The sequence below is a fragment of the Dasypus novemcinctus genome, chromosome 31, assembly GCF_030445035.2.
Source record: "Dasypus novemcinctus isolate mDasNov1 chromosome 31, mDasNov1.1.hap2, whole genome shotgun sequence".
Taxonomy (NCBI): Eukaryota; Metazoa; Chordata; class Mammalia; order Cingulata; family Dasypodidae; genus Dasypus; species Dasypus novemcinctus.
In genome coordinates, this window is record NC_080703.1 from 30420207 (window position 1) to 30435992 (window position 15786).

The 15786-nt window shown below is 36.6% G+C and overlaps 1 protein-coding gene across 2 annotated transcripts in view; it reads left to right on the plus strand.

Moving 5' to 3' along the window:
- Positions 1 to 15786, plus strand: part of SLC4A7 (solute carrier family 4 member 7) — a 116444-nt gene that overhangs the window by 53733 nt on the left and 46925 nt on the right. For both annotated transcript variants that reach the window (XM_058290765.2, XM_071212862.1), the window contains exons 3-5: positions 6638 to 6784; positions 14471 to 14609; positions 15166 to 15326. In XM_058290765.2, the coding sequence (XP_058146748.1) occupies positions 6638 to 6784; positions 14471 to 14609; positions 15166 to 15326 (447 nt within the window). The remainder of the gene's footprint in view (positions 1 to 6637; positions 6785 to 14470; positions 14610 to 15165; positions 15327 to 15786) is intronic.

The window sequence follows — 15786 nt, forward strand, 5'->3', positions numbered from 1 at the left end:
GAACTGTCTCTTGGAGAGTTCTGCCTTTTAATCATACTTGCTTTCTTTGAGTCTTTTGAGCAAGATCATTGTGAAAGAATTCATATGTGATATTCCTGGCTGGTATGTGCTTCTATTATATTATAGGTTATTAGTTTTAATAGGTTATTGTATCTTTTCTTTGGCAGAAGATCCTAGAGGGCAGTGCCTTATTCTTACTCATTTCACTTTGATTTTCCAGTGCCTTGGCACTTACTTAGAAACATATTAATATTTGTTGGATTAAACCCTCTAGTTAGTGACTGAGTCTGGAAAAATGGATAAAGAAGCATTATTCAACTTTTAGCAGGCTTACCTTAGATCCAAAGACACATATAGTTTGAAAGTGAAAGGACAGAAAAAATATTCCATGCAAATTGTAACCAAAAGAGAATGGCTATATAGATATCAAACAAAATAGACTTAAAAAACTGTTACAAGAGAAAAAGAAAGACATTATATATTGATAAGGGTCAATTCAACAAGAATATGTAACAATTATAAATACATATGTACCTAACAACAGGATTCCAAAATATTTGAAGCAAACATTGACAGAATTGAAGAGAGAATTAGATCATTCTACAGTAATGGTTGAAGACTTCAGTACACCGTGCTCAGTATTGTATAGAACATCTAGACAGAAGGTCAATAAGGAAATGGAAGACTTGAATGAAACTATAAACCAAATAGCTCTATCAGACATTTGTAAAATATTTCACCCAACAACAACAGAATATACATTCTTCTCTATTGCACATGGATCATTCTCCAGAGAGACCATATGTTAGGGTACAAAGCTAAGTTTCAATAAATTAAAAAATATTGAAATCATACAGAGAATATTTTCTAACCACAACAGAATAAACTTTAGAAATCAGTAATAGAAAGAAAACTGGAAAACTTAGAAATACGTGAAAATTACCAAACTTAAACAGCTAATGAATTATAGAAGAAATTAGAAAATACTTAGAGATGATTGAAAACAAAATCACAACATGCCAGAACTTAGGGGATGCAGCAGAGGCACTGCTCAGAGGGAAATTTACAGTGATGAATGCCTATGTTAAAAAAAGAGGAAAGAACTCAAAATAATAATCTTAACTTTCCATTGTGAGGAACTAGAAAAAGAAGAGCAAACTAAATCCAACATTAATAGAGGGAAGGAGATAATTAAGATGAGAGGGAAGATAAGTAATATAGAAAATAGAAAAACAATTGCAAATCAATGATTCTTTGAAAAGATAAATAAAATGGACAAACTTTCATTGATCTGACTTAGAAAAGTTGCAAATAACTAAAATCAGAAATGAAAATGTTGACATCACTACTGACCTTACAGGAGTAAAAATGATTAAAAGCGAATGCCATGACCAGTTGTACAACAACAAATTAGATGATCTAGATGAAAGGGACAAATTCCTAGAAACACACAAATTTACCTAAACTTTACTCAAGAAGAAATAGAAAATCTCAATGGGCCTAAAGCACATGAAGGTGCTGAATAATCAAAATCCTTCCAGCAAAGAAAAGTCTAGGACCAGGTAACTTCAAAGGTGAATTTTACCTAACATTTGAGAAGAATGAACACCACTTCTTTTCATACTCTTCCAAAAATTTCAGGAGGGTAACACCTCCTAATTCATTCTGTGAGGCCAAGAGGGCAACATTACCCTGATACCAAAGCCAGATAAAGACAGCACAAGAAAAGAAAAGTAGAGACCAATTTCCCTTATAAATATAGATGTAAAAACCCTTAATAAAGTGCTAGCAAGCTGAATCTGACAGCATGTTAGATTATACATCATAACTAAGTGGGATTTATCTGAGGTATGAGAGAGTGATTAAACGTGAAAATCAGTGTAATGCGCACTTTAATAGAATGAAAAAAAAATGCATGTGAATCTCAGTGGATTTACTAAGGGCATTTGACAAAATTCAGTATCCTTTTATGATTTAAACACTCAGAAAATTAGAAATAGAAGGGAACTTCCCAAAAGTGATGAAAGACATATGTCCAATACACATAGCCAACATTATATTCAGTGGTGAAAGACCAGAAGCTTTCCCAAGATCTGAAACAAGGCAAAGATACTCACTTTCACCACTGATACTCAACATGATCATTGAAGTTCCAGAACAGTGTATTAGTCAGCCAAAGGGGTGCTGATGGAAAATACCAGAAATTGGTTCGTTTTTATAAAGGGTATTTATTTAGGGTAGGAGCTTACAGATAATGGGCCATAAAGCATAAGTTACTTCCCTCACCAAAGTTTATTTTCATGTGTTAGAGCAAGATGGCTGTTGACGTCTGTGAGGGTTCAGGCTTCCTGGGTTCCTCCCTTCCAGGGTCTTGCTTCTTTCTGGGTTCAAGGTTCCTTTCTTCCCAGGACTTGCTTCTTCCTTGGCCCAGGGTACCTCTCTTCCTGGGGCTGGCTTGTCTTTCCTCTGTGATCTTACTTCCCAGGGCTTTAGCTTAAGGCTTCAGCATAAAACTCCCAACACCAAAAACCCTCAACTCTATACCTTGCCAGGCCTTTTATCTGTGAATCCCTACCCACCACAGGGTGGGGACTCAACACCCTAATGACGTGGTCCCCTCAAAGCCCTAATCATAACTTAATCATGCCTAGATAGAGACCAGATTACAAACATAATCCAGTATCTATTTTTGTAATTCATATCAAACTGCTACAAATAGTTATTCAAAAAAAAGAAATAAAAGGCATCCAAGTTGGGAAGCAAGGATTAAAACTATCTCTGTTTTCACACAGCATAGCCCTATGTAGAGTAAATCCAAAGGAATTCGCAAGGATGCTATTAGAGCTAATAAATTAATTCAGCAAATTTGCAAGGTAAAGGTCATCACAGAAAATGAATTGTCTCTCTACATTAACAATGGACATCTTGAAGAGGAGAGTAAAAAATAAATTCCAATGAATAAAGGTGGCTCAAGTGATTGAGAGCCTGCTTCCTACATGGATGGGAAGTCTCAGGTTTAGTTCCTAGTACCTCCTAAAGAAAAACCCAAAAAAACAACAACAGCAAACAAACAAAAATACCAACTCAGGGGATCCGATGTGGCTCAGTGATTGCACACTGGCTGCCCACATATGGGGTCCCGGTTTAATCTCTGGCCCCAGTATCTCAATTAAAAAAAAAAAATCCCATTTACAATAGCATCTAAACGAGAGTAAAATAGGTAAGAATAAACCTAGGAGGCTAAAGACTGAAAACTACAAAGCACTGTTGAAAGAAATTAAAAAATACCTAGATAAATAGCAGGATACCCTCTGCTCATGGATTGGAAGACTTAGTATTGTTAAGATGTCAGTACTACCCAAAGCAATATATAGATTCAGTATAATGCCTATCAAAATTCCAGCAACCTTTTCTACAGAAATGGAAAATTCAATACTCACATTTATATGGAATTATAAAGGGCTCTGAATAGCCAAAACAATTTTGAAACAGAATAAAGTTGGAGGACTGATAATCTCTGATTTCAGAACTTACTACAAAGCTACAGTAATCAATCAAAACAGTTTGGTACTGGCATGAGCACAGCCAGATAGGCCAGTGGAATAGAATTCAAAGTCCAGGAGAAGTTTCATACATTTATGGCCAGTTGATTTTCTACAGGGGTACTGGCATATGCAGTTGGGGAAGAATAGTCTCTTTAACAAATGATTCTGGGAAAACTGGATATCCACATACAACAGAATGAACTTGGACCCCCTCCATATATGAAAATTAACATGGATCAAAACTTAAATACTGTATAAGAGATAAAACTGTAAAACAGATACAAGTCTTCATTACCTTAGCTTTGGCAATGAATTCTTTGCTATAATACCAAAAACGTGAGCAACAAAAGAGACAATAGATAAATCTGTCTTCTTCAAAATTAAAAACTTCTATGTATCAAAGAAATAGTATCAAGAGAGTGAAGACAGCCTAGAGAATAGGAGAAAATAGCTGGAAATCATATATTGAAGGGTTTGATATCCAGAATATCTAAAGAACTCTTATAATTCATCAACAAAAAGGCAATTAAAAAATGGACAAAAGACTTGAAAAGACATTTTTCCAAAGCAGATATAGAAATGGTGAGTAAGCACATGAAAAGATGCTTAACATCATTAGGCTTTAGGGCAATGCAACTCATAACCGCAATTAGATACTACTTTACAACCACAAGGATGGGTATTATTAAAAAAAAAAAAGAAAATAACAAGTGTTGGGGAGGATGTGGAGAAATTGTAACTGTTGTGTATTGTTTGGGGGAGTAGAAAATGGTGCAGCCATTATGGAAAAAAACAGTATGGTGGTTTCTCATAAAATTAAATACAGAATTACCATATGACACAGCAGTGCCACTCCTAGGTGTAAACCCAAAGAAACTGGAAACAGAGACTTAGGCAGATACTAAAGCACCATTATTCACGATACCCAAAAATGCAGAAACAACCCAAGTTTCCATCAGTAGATGAAAGGATGAACAAAATCTACATACATAACAATGAAATATTATTTAGCCATAAGAAGGAATGAAGTCTTGAGACATGCTGCAAGACACATAAGAGCAAAGACTAAATGATTTCACTTATGTGTAATAATCTAGAAATAGTAAACTTGCAGAGAGAGAGAAAAAATTAGAGGTTACCAGGGGATGGGTGGAGAGAGGAATGGTAAGTTGTTGCTTGGTGTGGGTATAGAGTATTTATAATTTCTGGAAATTTTTAAATAAAAAAAGAACTATAGACCCAGGAAACATCCTGACAATTATGATGCTGTGTCAAAAATGGTTGTAATTGCCAAAGAGAAAGAGTAGTTAGGTGTAGGGAAAAAAAAGGGGGAAGGAGAACCATGAATCCATACCAGTGATAGACAAGACAGGCAAATATCTAAATGCGAGAGAAAGGAAGGCTCTTCCTTTTAGTAGAATGCTGACTAATAAATTTACAGATTGTGAAATTAGGGGAAAAAATCACCACATGCAACTATCATTGTGAAGATTGATTTCGGCAAGAATGATTGGATGTTAAATATAGAAGAAGTTGGAGGATGAGTGGGCAATTTACATGTTCTTAAAGGCTTTTCTCTATAGAGTCCTGATTGCTAATTGCAAAAGAAAAAATAGTAAGACAATTTTGTGTATGTGCATTATCAAGTATATAACCTTCCAAAATTAATTATTGTATTAAGTATTGATACAAAATAGAATTTGATTAGAAGTTACAGGGTGGTTTTAGAGTTTGAGCCCTTTTAGTACATTTAAACAAGGTCATAAGTGTCCAGTTTTTTTTCATTAAAGACTGTTACCTCAAGAGAGTTTGAGAGAATACATTCTTCCCATGATTTCATTTTCTCTGATGGACAAGGCTAGATTGTGTTCTTATTGACGAACTTTAAAGGTTTTTTGATAGATTTTCAGATGATTTTCTTATTTGCCAAAGGAATAGGTCTAATGATCCAAAATTAGTTTATTTTAATTGCAAAAATTGCCATCTCATCCTGTTGTTCATGTGATACAACTCGTGGGGTTAATGGAATTGGCACTTTACAGATCTTTTTATTTTTTTAACTGATTCCAGTTACATGTTGGCTGTCTCTAGATTTGAAAGAATTAGTTTTAAATCTCACTTAAGAATGAAGATCTGGAGTTGCATGAAATATTTTTTGACCATATCATTATAGCATTTGCTAGGAGAATAATGTAATTCACTGTTCATACTATAGCTTATTTTTATTTTGTGCCTTAGAGCAAAACAACTCTTTGCCTGATTTTTTGCATAGTCACAAAGTAAACTTCTAGCCCATGGCCCCCTTCACTCAACAGGGTTTACGTAGGAACATTATTTGAACCCTTAAGATAGGAAGTTCACGCCTCTTGTTATTTGGCATGGTGCTGCTCTTTTGTTTCCTGATTTATTTTCATTTAGTAGACACAAGCAGAGACTGCCTTTCATAACTTTTATTAGTGAGAATACAGTTGAGATAGTGCAACATCAGCAGTAGCCTTTTCTGTTCTAAAAGCATACAGCTACTTTGCAGTATTCCTTTTATCCAGTCTGATAATTTCTACCCAGTAATTGGAGTATTTGGACAATTTACATTTAATGTAGCCCTCAGTAATTTTGAATTTGCTGATTTGATATTGGAAAACTCTATAAAATTAGAAAATATTTACAAATATACATTTTTGAGTATTGATTATAAAGTATTTAGTCATCATTAAAGTACATATCTTAGCTACCTCTACTAACCAGGGTTGGCCATAAATATAAATGGAATTAATCTTTGTCTACATAGTGTTATTTCAGTTGGGCCAAGCTTTTCTTTAAGTATCTTTTCAGTCTTACAAATGAATGCTTACAGAAGTAACATTTATATGTAGTGTAATTTTCATTTAATGAAAGGATTCTGTATAGTCCCTATAGAATAAGAAAAGTTAATAGGAAAGTAGCATTTTTAATTAAATGAACATCTATGTAATTCTTTATTATCAAATAATGTAACTTTGAATGGTAGAAAAGATGTAAATTTTGGTATACTTTGTTTATATCATTTTTTCCCTTTTGGCAAACCATTAATTGGCTTCTGAATCTTTGAATAGGTCATCGAGCTGTGTATATTGGTGTTCACGTTCCATTTAGTAAAGAGAGTCGTCGACGTCATAGGCATCGTGGACACAAACATCACCACCGGAGAAGAAAAGATAAAGAATCAGATAAAGAAGATGGACGGGAGTCTCCTTCATATGGTAAGAGAAAATAATAGTTCTCCATTGACAGTTTAAGGTGTTTCCTGGAAAGTATTTCAATTTTTTATTAAATGTTTCCTTTTTAAGATTATATGTCTACAATAATTTAGCCACATTGTGTACATTGGGGAATACTAATTGAAGCCAGAATTTTTTCTTTAGAAGAAAAATACTTTATAAGTTAAGATCTCCTTGGGATAAGTGAAAATAAAATGCCTCGTTTTCTTCATTATATTCCGATCTTGGAATTGTAAGGGTTGGATCTTTGCACTTGAACTAACTACAGTTTAGGAAGGTTTTATTTTTCTTTGTATTTATGTGCATATGCAGGGAAAACATCTGGAGTCCTCAGACTTCTGGAAAAGATTGAGTGTTTTTTTCCTTTTTAAAACATACTTTTTAAAAAAATTAGTTTCATTGAAATATTCATAAACCATACAGTTCATCTAAAGTGTACAGTCAGTGGCATTTGGTATAATCACAAAGTTATGTACTCATCACTTCAATCAATATTAGAGCATTTTCATTACTCCAAAAAAAGGAAAAACAAAAACACACAAAAATGAGCATTAAAAAACCCTACCTCTTAGTAGACATATTTCAATGTGTCTGACCTTCCCCTGCCATACATAACTGCTAATCTATTTTTGTCTCTAATTTATTTGTATTTTGCATAGATGGAGTCAATATATAGTATAGTCTCTTTTGTCTAGTTTCTTTCACTTAGCATGTGAAACATACTTTTTGCCAGAAGATTTTATCTGCTGTACTGGATTACTTGGCTGTCTGCAAGAAAGAGTGCTCTGATTTGATAGCATTGTCTATAGAAGGACAGGGTTTTATTTTGGTGGTGGTAGTCTTTGTTAATTTGAAATTGGGGAAGTATGGAAGTGTCAGTGGACAGAGGAAATATGAGTAATAAAACACATGTAAGAGAGGTGAGACAATGTTATTTAGTGACAATTTAAATGACCCTGGCTGTGGAAAAGGAAAGAGTCAGAAAAAATAGCTGTAAAGCCTGAGGCGAAGGAGTCTTAGACGTTGCACTCAGTTGACATAGCAGACATCATTGGTTTATAGGATGTCAGTGGCTCTTGTAGACTGATTGATGTCCCCCCTAAAGACATGTTCAAGTCTTCATCTCCAGTCCTGTGGCTGTGAACTCGTATGTAAAGGTGATCTTCAGAGATCCTAATCAGATGAGGCCCAACTGAATTGGGGTGGGCCTTGATCCAGTATGACTGGAGTCCTTTCAAGCAGAGGTCATTTGAACACGGGAGTAGGAGTGAGGAGGAGGCAAAAAGCAGCCACTGGCCATGTGTTGGAGGCAGGGGCTGAGCTATGGATTGCTAGCAGGCCACTATCAGAATTCTACAGTGCTTGGAAAAAGCACGGTCTGCTGACACATTGATTTTGGGCCTCTAACCTGTGAAACAGCAAGACAACACATCCTGTTGTATAAGCTGGCCAGTCTGTGGTGTTTGTTGTAGCAGCCCTGGCAAACTAAGACATTGGCCCACGCATCCTAGTGTGTACTTTCTAGGAAAGCGATGGGAGCCTTCTAGGCACTTGTGTGCATGCGAAAGGAGAGCTTTTTTTTTTTTTTTTAGGCCAATTAAAAAGAATTTATTGGGAAATGGGGGAAAAGAACAGTGCTTGCTGAAAATTGGAAGAGAAGGATGGAAATATACACAGAGATTTGGTGCAGGCTCCTCTAGGCAGACAGAGCAGGCTTTGCCTTTGTGGTCACCTTTTATAAGCTATTAATTATTCCTCCCCTTGATAATAGTAAGGGGAGGGGCCCAGCTGTTACTGGTTACCCATCTTCCCAATGGTGGGGGCCAATGGGGAAGCCTGTTTGGAATATCCAGTCCTCCCCTCCACCCAGAAATTGTCCAACTGGGACATCATGGTCAAGGTCTTGGCAGGGTCTCACAGTCATGCTGTCTGGCGGCCACGCGTGCTGTCTGTTGGCCATGCTGTTGGCCATGTGACGCATCGCCTCGTTTCCCTCTACTAACCTGCCTCAGATTGACCAGTTCTTCTTAGGGAACTGGCATAAGCACTTAGCAGGCAGGGAGGCCTTTGCTGGGCGTGTTTCCTGATTGGTATCTGTTAAAGGGGAACTTTTGTGAAGAGAGAGGAAGGTAAGAATTATTGTTCATAATACAAATACAACATAAGCATAAGGAAGAGAATGCTGATGGTCTAGAAAAAGATTAAGTGCCAATTCTTTGCTTAACATTCTACCAAGCCTTGACATACAGTTTTTAATTTAATCTTGTCAGCAATTTCTTAAGGTAGGTAGTAGTATTTTCATTTTATAAATGAGGAAACTGAAGCTCAGAGAGGCTAAATGAACTGGAGTCTCTTAAGGGCCAGTTCAGTATTAAAATATTGAGTGGTTTTGTAGCTAACTAACAAAGGCCATGTAACTAGCAATTGAGAGACCAACAGTGCATTTATAAAGCATCTCACTAGTGAATGTTGATAATATTAAGTAATTGAGAAGTATGTTATTATTACATATGATGGAGCCATCTGGTTTAGAATAGCCTATGCTGTTCTGTATGTTTATCTGTAGTCTTCTCAAATTTATACTCAATAAAAAGGTGCAAAGTATTTTTATAAAAGTAAATGCTGTTCACAAAACTTTAAGTATGTTTATATGTTCACTGAGGTGTAGGTGACTTGATGTTTCAAGCTAAAATACGACATTAGAGTCTAAGTATAGTGGTTTGAAAAGTAAATTACACTGGAGAAAATATTTGTGGGTTTTTGATGTAATAACTATTTCCTAGAAAAGTTTTATGCCACCGAAGGCTGCGGCTTCTTTCATTTTAATTGCAAGTTTTAGCTCAGAAAGTGCTGTGAATGAAGTCCCTTTCTTCCTCCTTTGTTCCCACCCCTTCCTCCCAAAGAAGCCAAAGAGCAATTTGTTTCTGCTTATAGGCTGCTAGAATCTGAGGGGAAGATTGAGGTTAATCTTGCTGACAGATTTCATGACAAAAGCTATGGGATTGTTGCTTGGTGATAAGATGGAGTGGATGTACTTATCTGTTAAGAGAAATGGGTTTATAAGTGTTGAATCTAACAAACATAAGAAAAACTAAAGATTCCAAGGGAGTGCATATATATATGTACAGAATTGAGCTGAAAACAGGAAAGATTATGTCACAAAGAGTTAGGAAGGCAAAGTTCAGAGTTGTTGGGAAAGAGCCACGGAGAAAGCTAGTTGTTCATGGTTTATTTGGAGATGAACAGTTCTTTGAAGAAAAAATCCGAAGGCTTTTTGTTCCTTTTGTGTCCAAAAGAAGAATCTTTCCTAGAATACTGGTCCTAAAATGAGATCTTACTGTAACTTCTGTACAATGATATCTTTGGTAATTGGAAAATTTTTTGATCCCAGAGATTTTAAAGGTGTCAAAGACATAAACTACTTGCTTACTGAAGATGAGTGGGATGAAGAAAGTCCCACTGTGTGCACGTGTGTGCGTGTGTATAAATATAGCATATGTGAACGATTTTATATGTCTTTTTATATATTTTTTTATTCTTTAAAGATAATGTCAGAACCATATGTTTATCTAAGGACAATAAAGTTATTCAGTGGTACAAAAATGAGGGAAATATTTTATCATCTCCTATACCTAAAACATTGTTACACATAAATTCAACCTGTTGACCAGATGTCAATCAGAATACAAAAATGAGAATTTTTTTTTGTCCTTGTACTAAAAAATACAGTTAATGCTACTTGTGTTCTCAGTTCAGCTGGGCCATTCAATAAAAAGAGATTATACATATTTTTGCTTCTTGAGAGGGTAGAATGACAGGACTAAACTACTCTCCTGTTTGAATTAGTTAGAAAACTGGGCAAAAATATAAAACACTATTCTTAAGACATTGGATAGCAGATAGCAAAGGGCTGTGATCTTGATAGCAGGAGAAAAAGGCTCTGTGATTGCCCAAATTTATTGCCAAGGGAAAGTTTCCAGACGATATTATGGGGACCCCCTGGAGCCTAGCAGTTTCCCTGAGGTGAGGAGACGAGATTGGAATTTGGGGAGGACAAGGGGATGGGAATTTGAGGTACTGATTGCCAGATAACAGAGAGTTGCAAGAGAGACTGAAAAATCTGAAGAAGGATCCTCTAGGATCTTTGGCTAAGTACTGGACTGGGTATGTGGGAGAGGAAGCTACCCACGGCCTGGGAAATAACCACAGAAAAGCAGAAAGCTGCAAAATTCCTGGGGTTCATAGAAGGCTAGGAGTTGGGCATGTACACACCAGTCAGCGTGCACAGCCCCTGTGGCATACAGGGCATTGGGTAGAGTTCTTAGAAGGATATTGCTTTAGTGATGGGTCTAAAGCAGCTTTACGCTAAAGCCTGTACCAGACCTCCTGTAAAAATTCTTGAAAGCATATCTCAAGCCCTGCCCTAGTCCAGCTGGCAGAGTGAAGTGCTTCAAGGTTCTTTGTCCTCTCCTCCCCCTTTGAAAAACTAGCAAGAGCGGTCAGAAACATCTTTCCCAAAACTCAGAAAATGGGTAAAGAATGTAACAGGTTGAGCTCCAAATCAAAAAAATGAAAAAAGAGAAAGTCTGCTTGAAAGTGTAGGATCCCCTGGAACCCTTCTGACCCTACTCCCTCACCAGCTCAGTTCAGAGCTGGCCTGTAGACCCAGTGCAGAGCTCTAGTCCCAGATACAGACGGAGGCGAGTCACCCCCGTGCACGGACGGTGACCTCGTATGGCCTGCCCATTCTGTCTGGTGGTGGCCTGAGGAACTCGCAGCTCCAGAACTTGCCCGTGTGTAGAAGGCAGTTTGTGGAACTCAGCATGCTGTGGGAGAGCAGTCCAGTCATTCTGAGAAAGTATTTGCAAAACACGTATTTGACAAAGGGCCTGTATCCAGACTATAAAAAGGACTCTAAAAATTGTGTAATAAGACAACCCAGTAAAAAGTGGGCCAAAGAGTTGAACAAACCCAAAAATACATATAAATATATATTTTTTGCCTCTGGTTTAAGAAGTTCAATCACGTTGTGTCTGTTGTGGGTATTTTTTTATTGGCCTGCATAGGTCTCAAGATATTCCCTCAATATGCAGACACATGTCATATAAACTACTGGAAAATTTTTTCAGTCATATTTTGTTATGACCTCTCCTCCAGTTCTTTATATGTTTCTCTTTCTGGAGCTGCTTGTTTGACCTCCTTAGTCTGTTCATCTCTTTCAGCTGTTTTCCATTTTCTTATCCGTAGTTGTTGCATTATATGTTATTTCCTCATCTCAGTCTTTTAACAGTTCTCTCAAATGTGCTCCTTAACCTGTTCTAATATCTCTGTTTGTTGTATCCACAAGTGCCTAAAGGTTTGCTTACTCCGGTGTAAATTTTGAGTGTGACCTCCTCTTTCATATTCAGCAGAGTTTGATTTTTGTCTTTGATGCTCTTGGCTCTTTTCTTGTTTGTGACTCTAGGGCTTTCACCTGTTCTGGACTAGGCTTTATATTTATTTATGGGCCTGGGAATTCTGTACTAAACTGGTACTTTCAGATCAGTTGCCAGCAGTAACAGGGTACCTGTTTCTTGTAAAAGCTTGTCCTGTCCTCCAAGTCCCAGCTGACAGTAGTGCTTCTCCACAATAGGGTGAAAAGTCAGCTTTGCATACACACACCAAGCTTTGAGTTTCCTCATTTTTCAGAACTTGAGCAATTTTTCCTTTTTTACTCTTGAACTTAGCTGTGTATTAATTACATAGTTTAAAATATTCTATGCCACCTACCATTTCTCTATATATTTTTAGTGAAAAGCCCTACCTGTGTACATATATGTTCAATCTCTTAGTTTTTAAAATAAATTTATTTATTTATTTGTATTTATTCAACCATCTCCTGTTCCCCCAGGATGATTCCATTGTCTGTCTGCTCATTGTCTGCCTGCTCGTTGTCTGCTCATTTTCTTTAGGTGGTACTGGAAATTGAACCTGGGACATCCCATATGAGAGGCGATTGCCCAACTGTTTGAGCCACTTCTGTGCTCTGCTGGTTGCATCGTCTGCTTGTTGTGGCATCTTGCTGGTTGCAGTATTTGCTGGTTGTGTCATTTGCTCATCTTTTTTAGGAGGAATGGGAACCAAACCTAGGACTTCCCATGTGAGAGGCGGGTACCCAATTACTTGAGCCACATCCACTCCCTTAATCTTTCTTGATGTTGTTTATTTTTATTTTTTCAAAGACTGATTAGGTATAAATTTAGTATGACTTGTTTATTTTTAACATGTAACTTTTACTTTTTAAAAAATTTCTTTTTTTATAAATTGAGTTAACAAAACAATCATGCATAATGTACAAGATACCCATACTCGACTCCCCACCACCACCTTCCAATGTTGTGAGACATTTGTTACAAATGATGAAAGAATATCATCATATTATTGCTATCTATAATCCATAGCTTATATTTGGTGTCTTTTTCCACAAACCATCCTATAAATACTGTGTACTAGTACTGTGTATTTGTTATTGTTCATGAGAACATTCAGATATTTGTACCGTTAACCACAATCCATCTTTCACCACAGGGTTCAGCGTTATATAGTTCCCTGTCTCGTATAATCCTGAAAGGGGTCATCTAGGGAGGTTAATATGAATTGAAAGAAAGCTAGAGAATAATCTAGGGGCTGTTAAACGGTGATTTTGGTGGCGGATGAGGATTGTGGTTAATAGTTCAAACATAAGAATGTTCCTCTGTTACAAGATGTTAAGAATATGGAGATACATGGGAAAATACAACTAATGTAACATATAGACTATAGTTAACAGTATATTGTAGTGTTTTTACAGCAGTGGCGAAGGAAGTACTGTATCAATGCCAAGGGTCAATAATGTGGGGGGCACAAAGGGGTATGGGATTTTCCCTTTTTTTTTTTTTTTAAGATTTATTTCTCTTCCCTTCCCACCCATTGTCTGCTCTCCATGTCCAATTGCTGTGTGTTCTTCTGTGTCTGCTTGCTTTCTTGTCATGCAGCACTGGGAAACTCTGTCACTTTTTTTTTTTGTTTACATCATCTTGCTGCATCAGCTCTACGTGTGTGCGGCGCCACTCCTGGGCAGGCTGCTTTTTTTTTGCAAGCTGGGCGGCTCTCCTTGTGGGCGCACTGTTTGCGTGTGGGGCACCCCTACGTGGGGGACATCCCTATGTGGCACGGCACTCTTTGTGCGTGGCAGCGCTGTGCGTGGGCCAGCTCCACACAGGTCAGGAGGCCCTAGGTATCAAACCCTGGACATTCCTTATGCCAGGTGGATGCTCTATCAGTTGAGCCCACAGCTCCTTTCCTAGGGATTTTCCCTTTTGAAGTAAGGAGAAAATGTTCTGAAATGGCCTGAGCTGATGACAGCACTACTTTGTGATGAATCTGAGAGCTACTGAGTGTACACTTTTATGGATTGTAACATATGCTTTTTGTCTGTAGATTTGCTGTCTCTGTTGATTCTCTTATTCTGGGTTGGTTGTCTATGGTTTCTTTCCAGAATTATAGTGTTCTAATAATAATTAATAAAACAGAGTTTTAATGGACTGTACTTACTTATAATGAAAGCATTTTCCTTTCCAAACTTTGAATTTAATTTTGAGTGAACTGAGGAAGATTTTGAGTGCGTATTTAAATTCTTATTTTGTCAAGACACACCATCCCAGAGAGTTCAGTTTATCCTTGGTACTGAAGATGATGATGAAGAACATATTCCCCATGATCTCTTCACGGAAATGGATGAACTGTGCTATAGAGATGGAGAAGAATATGAGTGGAAGGAAACTGCTAGGTAATATCTCTGAGTCTTATTTTTCAACTGGCTTTATTGATATCTTTTGTAATGAGCATATAAAATTGAAATTATGAGATATCCAGTGCTTTTAAATAATGAGCAGGTAATTTCTTCATCAATGCCTGAGAATTCTGTCCTTAAATTTTCCTCTTTATTCTCAAATTTTATCGTCTTAGATAATCTTTAATACTTCAGTGTAAGACAAAAGAAACGATTTTATTGTAGATTTTAATAATTCTTTAATTAGAAGAATATTGAGAAATCAAAATCTTGTATATTATAAACTTAAGAGGATTAGAAATGCAAAGTGTATAAGTTTTCATTGTCTTTTTATATTATTGTGATAGGTAGAACAGAAAGAAGAATAGGAAAGTAAACTTGTTGCTATAGATATCATAGGCCCTTGTCCTAATTAGTAAAAATGTGCTTCTAATCAAATTTTGTTTTGGTGGTGCTGATCTTTCCCTTTGAAAGAACATTTCATGTTTATGACATTAAAATGAATGGGCTCTTCGTTATTTATAAAATATTTTCTATGTATTATGTATTACAGATGGCTAAAATTTGAAGAGGATGTTGAAGATGGTGGTGACCGATGGAGTAAACCTTATGTGGCAACTCTCTCTTTGCACAGTCTTTTTGAACTGAGGAGTTGCATCCTAAATGGAACAGTCATGCTGGATATGAGGGCAAGCACTCTAGATGAAATAGCAGGTTATAGCAAATTGACTTTTTTATATTTTAAATTTACTGAAATTAGAGACATTTAAATAAGGAACATAAAGTGGTTAATAAGGAACAATAAAGTGGTTAAACAGTTCACTTAATTATGTGTAAAGCTTCTATTCTGTTTTGGTCAGTGTGAGGAATAGACATATAAGATACTTTTAGTTTGGCTCTATAAGCTTGTAGTCTAGAAGGTTAAACTAGCAGACCATAACTACAGTATAAAAATGAAAGAGACTAGTGACTAGTGCCATAGGCAAGATAGAGTCAGTCAGTCCTTAGGAAATTCAGAGCAACGAATTTTTTTGTTTCTTTGTATTTTGGACCAAGGCGTCTGGGGAAGATTCATAGAGGACCTTGAATGTACAACTATTCCTATAATTTGAACTCATAGGAATAGAGAGGGAGTGGTGCAAGAGAAAACAAAGTCTTCTAAAGAGGAGGAGGA